This window comes from Henckelia pumila, chromosome 4 (genome assembly GCF_033568475.1).
Source record: "Henckelia pumila isolate YLH828 chromosome 4, ASM3356847v2, whole genome shotgun sequence".
Lineage (NCBI taxonomy): Eukaryota > Viridiplantae > Streptophyta > Magnoliopsida > Lamiales > Gesneriaceae > Henckelia > Henckelia pumila.
The window spans coordinates 181,693,730-181,701,969 of NC_133123.1; the positions used below are offsets into that span (position 1 = coordinate 181,693,730).

The window sequence follows — 8,240 nt, forward strand, 5'->3', positions numbered from 1 at the left end:
TCAGAGGTCGAGAAGTTGGCACTTGCACTTGTTATGACGGCCCGGAAGCTCAGAACTTATTTTCTCTCACATCCTATTATGGTGTTAACCAATAGTCCCATGGGAAGGATATTAACTCACGCTGACATTTTGGGACGATTGGTGAAGTGGACTACTGAACTCAGTGAGTATGATATTCAGTATGAACCAAGAGCAGCGATTAAAGCTCAAGCATTGGCTGATTTTTTAGCCGAAACAAAACATATGGAAGGGCAGGGCTTATGGAAAGTGTATGTTGATGGTTTTTCTAACAGCGAAGGATGTGGAGTGGGGGTGCTTCTGATATCCCCTCAGGGAGATGAGATCCGATTGGCAGTCAGGTTGGATTTTCGAGCTTCCAATAATGAGGCAGAATATGAGGCTGTGTTAATTGGCCTTCGGGCAGCTAAGCAAGTTGGGGCAGCCCGGATACATCTCTATTCTGATTCGCAATTGGTAGCTCAGCAAGTGAATGGGTCTTACGAGGTGAAAAGTGAGAAGTTAAAAGAGTACATGAAGGCAATAGAGGAAGCTCGGGGCCTCTTTGATGAGGTAATGTTTGAGCAGATCCCTAGAGAGAGCAACGAAAAAGCGGATGTTCTGGCTAAGATGGCTAGCTCACTTCATAACTGGAAAAACAGAGAGGTAGTCGTACAAGTGGAATTAACACCTTCTACGGAGCTCACACCATTAGCTCCGGAAGAGAGTGACTCAAGAAAAGAGCTCTTGGAATACATGGAGAAGGGCGAGTTACCAAAGGATCCAAAGAAGGCATATCGGTTGAAACAGAGGAGTCTCCGCTTTGTGATGGTGGAGGGAGTTCTTTATAAGAATTCATTTTCTGGACCTCTTCTCAAGTGTTTGGGTCCTAAGGAAGCTCATTATGTCCTGAAGGAGATACACATGGGTGTTGTGGCAATCACTTGGGATCTTATTCTCTAGCTCGTAAGGTTCTTTTAGCAGGATATTTTTGGCCTAATATTTTGAAAGGTGCCATAGCTTTGGTGACTTCTTGTGACAGTTGTCAGCGACATAACAGACTTCAGCATCAGCCAGCGGCGTTAATGAAAGGAATCGTGGCAGCGTGTCCTTTCGATCAGTGGGGAATGGATATTGTGGGTCCTTTCCCTCTAGCCCCAGCTCAGAAGAAATTCTTGTTGGTCGCTATAGATTACTTCTCTAAATGGGTGGAGGCGGAGGCCTTGACACGAATTACTGAAGGAGAATTTCTGAAATTTCTGTGGAAGAATATTGTATGTAGGTTTGGAGTACCGCGGAAGATTATCTCCGACAATGGGAGGCAGTTTCAGGGAGCCCGGGTGCAAGCTTGGTGCAAAGAGATGAAAATTCAACAACACTTCACATCTGTCCATTATCCTCAAAGCAATGGTCAGGTGGAGGTCACTAACAGATCTTTGGTGCAAAGCTTGAAGACCCGATTAGGAAAAGCCCAAGGAAATTGGGTGGAGGAACTCCCTAGTGTGTTATGGTCATATCGTACCACACCCAGAATTGGGACAGGAGAGACTCCATTTAGTCTGGTTTATGGAAATGAAGCGGTCTTGCCAGCAGAAATTGGAGAAGAGTCAGCTCGGATCATTTTCTACGATGAGAAGAATGGAGAAAAGAGAATGGAAGACTTAGACTTTATGGAGGAGAAGAAAGAAGCTGCTGCCATCAGAATGGAGGCATACAAGAACAGGGTAGCTCGATCCTATAATCGTCGGGTGCGCAGAAAGGGCTTCCAGGTAGGAGATTTGGTGCTGAGAAAAGTTAAGGAGGAGGCTATAGGGAAGCTCGACCCTAAATGGGAAGGACCATACAAGGTGGTGATGAGGCTCAGTTCGAATGCTTACTACTTGGAAGATTCAAAGGGGAAGATGCTGAAGAGACCTTGGAGTGCTTACAATTTATGCAAATATTATTCTTAAATGTTGCAAGAACAATTTTCTTTTCAGTTGTAATTCATGTAGGCTACATTTTACTTTTATCTATAAGCAGTTGCTCTTTTGAAAATATTGATGTAGACATGCCTCAGTCCATCACCTTAGTCACGCCTCTTAGGCCCCTGACTTTGGTTCAGTTTATCACCTTGGTCACGCCTCTTCGGCCCCTGACCTTGGTTCAGCTCATCACCTTAGTCACGTCTTTTAGGCCCCTGACTTTGGTTCAGTTCATCACCTTAGTCACGCCTCTTAGGCCCCTGACTTTGGTTCAGTTCATCACCTTGGTCACGCCTCTTCGGCCCCTGACTTTGGTTCAGCTCATCACCTTAGTCACGCCTTTTAGGCCCCTGACTTTGGTTCAGTTCATCACCTTAGTCACGCCTCTTAGGCCCCTGACTTTGGTTCAGTTCATCACTTTAGTCACGCCTCTTAGGTCCCTGAATTTGGTTCAGTTCATCACCTTACTCACGCCTCTTCGGCCCCTGACTTTGGTTCAGTTCATCACCTTAGTCACGCCTCTTCGGCCCCTGACTTTGGTTCAGCTCATCACCTTAGTCACGCCTTTTAGGCCCCTGACTTTGGTTCAGTTCATCACCTTAGTCACGCCTCTTCGGCCCCTGACTTTGGTTCAGTTCATCACCTTAGTCACGCCTCTTCGGCCCCTGACTTTGGTTCAGCTCATCACCTTAGTCACGCCTTTTAGGCCCCTGACTTTGGTTCAGTTCATCACCTTAGTCACGCCTGTGAGACCTCGTTTCTAAACAACTAATATCAGACAACAAGCGATAAGTAATCAAGAACCAAATATATATATTTTGTTTTTTTAAAAGGAGGCTCGCGCGCCCGCGCTGACATCAGCGCGCCCGCGCCTACGCCCCGCAAAACCCAGCGCGCCCGCGCCAAAGGAAGCGCGCCCTCGCTCATACCTCGCAAAGAGGCCGCGCGCCCGCGCCGTCCCCTCGCCCAGAAAGGTTAAGGCACTGTAATAAACTCAATCAAAACCTAAACACTTGCATTAAGAGTATTTGACATTCCAATAACAATACAAGAAAGGTTTAGGGAAGAGCAACATTCAATTCAAATAGAACCTACATCGTTTCTTGCTTACAAAACATATACGAGAAGTTCGAATGACTAAACATGATCGCAAAACATAACTAGGTTGACATGCTGATTCGACTTCTAAACGAGTCTCACTTCTATCTCTTGCTTTGGACGCTAACCAGGTCTATGCTGACTTGATCCTGCCCTTCCTGTTGCCAAGTACACATACAAAACAAAGCAACAACCAGATAACCGGTGAGAATGATAATCCCAGTAAAAGCAACATATCAAGTAATGAATATACAACATGCTATCAAACCACATATTCAAGTCGAAGTTAATGATATGCATGTCTTTAAAACCAGGATATCGATTTTGATAAACACGGGAGTATTGCTCTGCTTTTGGGATCCCGAGGATGAGATCACGTAACGACGCACCGACTCTCCCAATCGAGGTGGTGCCACGTATCCCACTCCTCTAGACTTTGAGCAACCATAATGAGTATGCTAGCACTAGGTGAAATACTACAACCTAGGCCACTCAATCATAGTTCCCAAACGTCTAACAAAAAGGGCGGTTCTGCCCGCTGAAATCAAAGTAGGCTCAAGATGAATGCATAACAGAAACATAAACATAAGCCACATAACAAAAACTCAATCAATCAACAAATACAAGTTCCACGTGCTAGAACAAGTATCAATGCAATATGTGATTTAAAAAGGGGAAACTCGAGAACCAACAGTCCCGAGTATGCTATCCCGCTACGATGACTGCTTTTACCTTTCAATGCAGTAGTTCCAACTCTGGATAAGCTACAACAAAAGGTTTAATCAACAACTAAACAATCCAACAACAAAGGCAACGGTTCAAGGTAATCTCTTTACCGTTCTTCGTCCAATTCTCGACGACCAATGCTGCTAACACAGGGCTTGACAACTCCAAACGAATCTGTTCAGATACAATCAAAGATCAATTACCATGATCGACTTACAAGCCAAGTTCAACAACTTCAAAAACGGTTCAAATCTCCAAAACTCAAACCGACGGCATAACGGCTATAACTGAACAAACCGACAATGCAGACAGCAGTTCAATAGCGATATAACCTCATAAAAATTCTAAGACAACCAAAACAAAGCAAACCCATCAATCTCAAAATCCACATTTTCGAAAATGGCTTCCAAAAATCATAACAAATCCGAACGTCGCTCTAATTCAAAACCGACAGATAATAAACGATCAGAACTCTGTAGAGAACAACATACTCGAATCTCAAACGATTCTAACAACATCCAAAAACTAGAATGTATCCGATCGTAGAAAAACTTACGATATAACGGAGCTCTCGCTGCAGTGATCGCTAAACTGCCTTCAGAAATAAATTCCAACGGCCGGATCATGCTCGAACTGGAATCCCAAAGCTTGGAAAATCTTGGAGGCGTGAGAATGGAGGGAGACGGCTTGGAGGGGATGAAGAAGACTTTGTCAACAGATTTCTAAGAGTAGATAATATATAAAATCCACAATTTGCGTTTTAGTCCCTGAAAAATCCAATTTTTGCAAAAAAGACCCTGATCAAAATCAAGTCGGCTCTAGAACTCTGAAATCTCCGATTAACTCAAATAAACTTATTTAAGATAAAAACGGGGCGTTACAATTCTCCCCCACTAAGAAGAGATTTCGTCCTCGAAATCCACAAGAACCATAACTCATAAGATAGAATAAAGAACTAAAGACAGTAAGAAGAACTCACGTCATCCGAATAACTCCGGAAATCGCTGTCTCATGTCAGATTCTGTCTCCCAAGTCGCTTCCTCGACGCCGTGACGGCTCCACTGCACTTTCACCAACGGAATCAACTTGGTTCTGAGTTGCTTTTCTTTTCGATCAAGGATCTGAATCGGTCGTTCAAAATAGTTCAGGGTCTCGTCTAACTTGGCTTCGTCAGGCTGAAGGATATGAGAAACATCCGGTTGATACTTTCGCAGCATAAAGACGTGAAAAACTTCGTGAATACCAGATAAAGACGGAGGAAGTGCAAGTCTGTAGGCAAGATCGCCTATCTTCTCGAGAATCTCGTACGGCCCGATGAATCTCGGAGATAACTTCCCTCTCTTACCGAATCTGACAGTGCCTCTGAAAGGTGAAATCTTCAGAAAGACTCGGTCTCCCTGATCAAAACTCAGAGGTCTACGCCTGACATTCGCATACTTCACCTGTCTATCTTGAGCTGACTTCATTCTGGTCTGAATGATCTTAACCTGCTCTGCCATATCTCTAAGCATATCCGGTCCCAAATCTGGTGACTCGGACAAGTCATCCCAAAACAACGGAGATCGGCACTTCTTACCATACAAAGCCTCAAAAGGCGTCATACCGATACTCGCTTAGAAGCTGTTGTTGTAAGAAAACTCGACAAGAGGCAAAGAATCCTGCCAACTAGTGCCAAAGTCTAGCACTACCGCTCGCAGCATATCCTCTAACGTTTGGATAGTCCGCTCTGACTGTCCATCGGTCTGAGGATGATAAGCTGTACTCAGATGCAATCGAGTACCAAGTGCCCCCTGAAGACTGTGCCAGAAGTGAGAAGTGAATCTAGGATCTCTGTCTGAAACGATCGACTTCGGCACACCATGCAGTCTCACAACATTGCTAACATACAACTCAGCCATCTGATCATGACGATACGTCATCCTGTACGGAATAAAACACGCAGACTTCGTCAATCGGTCGATCACTACCCAAATGGCATCGCATCCTCGAACGGATCGTGGTAGCTTCATGACGAAATCCATGGAAATGTGATCCCACTTCCATTCAGGAACAGATAGACTGCGCAACAGACCTCCTGGTCGCTTCCGTTCTGCTTTCACCTGCTGACAATTCAAACACCGAGATACAAACCTCGCTACGTCGCTCTTCATTCTCTTCCACCAAAACTGAATCTTCAGATCGTTGTACATCTTACGACCTCCAGGATGAATACTAAACCGACTGCAATGAGCCTCTCGAAGAATACGCTGCCTCAAATCCGAAATATCAGGCACAACAATACGGTTATTCACATACAGTACATCATCTCTAACCTGGAATTCAGACTGATGCCCAGATCTGACTTTCTCTACTGAAACCTGAATGCTCGGCTCAGACTTCTGTGCTTCTCTTATTGCAACAAACAACTCCGGTTCGGCTTGAATAGCAAAAACTCTGATAGTCTCCATATCTGTTTCAAACTCTAAACCAGAAGTGCAACAATCATCGATCAACTGAGAAACACCAATAGTAGTAAGAGATAAAGAACATAGCTTTCGGCTCAAGGCATCTGCAACTGCATTCGAATTCCCCGGATAATACTTGATTTCACAATCGAAATCCTTCAACAGATCTAACCATCTTCTCTGTCTCATATTCAGCTCTGCCTGAGAAAACAAGTACTTAAGACTCTTATGATCAGAAAATATCTCGAAGGACTCACCATAAAGATAGTGACGCCAGATATTCAGAGCAAAGACGATCGCAGCTAGTTCAAGATCATGAACCGGATAACGAGTCTCGTGCGGTTTCAGCTGCCTCGATGCATACGCTATCACATGCTTATGCTGCATCAGAACACAACCCAAGCCTCGGTTAGAAGCATCACAATAGACTGTGAAACCTCCAGTACTCTTCGGAATAGAAAGAATTGGAGCACTGGTCAGTCTCCTCTTCAGATCAACAAAGCTAGCCTCACAATCTGCAGTCCAGACAAAAGGCACATTCTTCTGAGTCAGCTGGGTAATAGGCTTGGCAATAGACGAGAAACCCTCGATGAAACGACGGTAATAACCAGCTAAACCCATGAAGCTTCGGATCTCCGGCACTGAAGTAGGTCTAGGCCAATTCATAACCGCTTCAATCTTACTGGGATCGACAGAAATCCCATCTCCAGAAATGATATGACCGAGAAAGACAACTCGATCTAACCAGAATTCACACTTAGACAGCTTGGCAAACAACTGCTCAACTCGCAAAATCTGCAGTACGGTCCTCAAGTGCTCTGCATGGTCAGTACGGTTCTTCGAGTAGATAAGAATATCATCGATAAAGATAATGACGAACTCATCTAAATAACGCTGAAAGATACAGTTCATCAAACCCATAAAAACCGCTGGAGCGTTAGTCAAACCGAATGGCATGACTATAAACTCAAAATGACAATACCTCGTTCTGAATGCGGTCTTAGGAACGTCTTCCTCTCGCACTCTCAACTGATGATAACCTGACCTCAGATCAATCTTAGAGTAGACAGAAGAACCCTGCAGTTGATTAAACAAGTCATCTATTCGGGGTAAAGGATACCTGTTCTTAACTGTAGCCTGATTCAATTGACGGTAGTCGATACAGAGCCGCATAGAACCATCCTTCTTCCGAACGAATAGAACAGGAGCACCCCAAAGCGATACACTAGGTCTGATGTATCCCTTGGCAATCAAATCCTCAAGCTGCTCCTTCAACTCTCTCAATTCAACAAGTGCCATACGATAAGGAGCTTTTTAAATAGGTTGAGTACCTGGCACTAAGTCAATGCTGAATTCAACCTCTCGAATGGGTGGCAATCCAGGAACATCTTCCGGAAACACATCAGCAAAATCTATAACCACTGGTAAGTCAACCAAAGCTGGGCTAGATTTCAGTACATCAACCGCATAAACCAAAAATCCTTCTGCACCTCTCTGTAACAAACGAGTCATAGATAACACTGAAATCAAAGGAATTCTAGATCGAGAACCCTTACCAAAGAATTTCCACTCGTCTGCCATTTCAGGTCTGAACCTGACAACTTTCAGAAAACAATCAACTGTTGCCCTGTACTTGGTCAAAGCATCTATACCGACAATACAATCAAAATCTGACAACCCAAGCACAATACAGTTGAATTCTAACAAATTCCCCTCGAAACAAAGTTCACAGTTCCTGACTAGTCGGACAAAAACAATTCCTCCACCCAAAGGTGAAGTAATAGCTACTACTGTAGACAACAATTCAGTTGGCAAAGCATGCAATAACACAAATTTCTCAGAGATAAAGGAATGGGAAGCACCTGTATCTATCAAAACATGAGCAGAATGACCGAAAATCGAATAGTTACCTGCTATGACATCGTCAGGTGCTGCCTGAGCCTGATCCTCTGTCAATGCAAAGACTCGTGCTTGCTGTCTCGGAGGCTGATTTGCACTAGAGCTACCTCCC

General features: G+C 44.2%; 1 protein-coding gene across 1 annotated transcript; it reads left to right on the plus strand.

The window, feature by feature from the left end:
* The first annotated feature begins 78 nt into the window (after positions 1 to 78).
* On the plus strand, positions 79 to 960 carry LOC140862394 (uncharacterized). The gene has a single exon (XM_073265415.1). The coding sequence runs from the start codon at positions 79 to 81 to the stop codon at positions 958 to 960; it is 882 nt and encodes a 293-aa protein (XP_073121516.1).
* Positions 961 to 8,240: the final 7,280 nt, after the last annotated feature.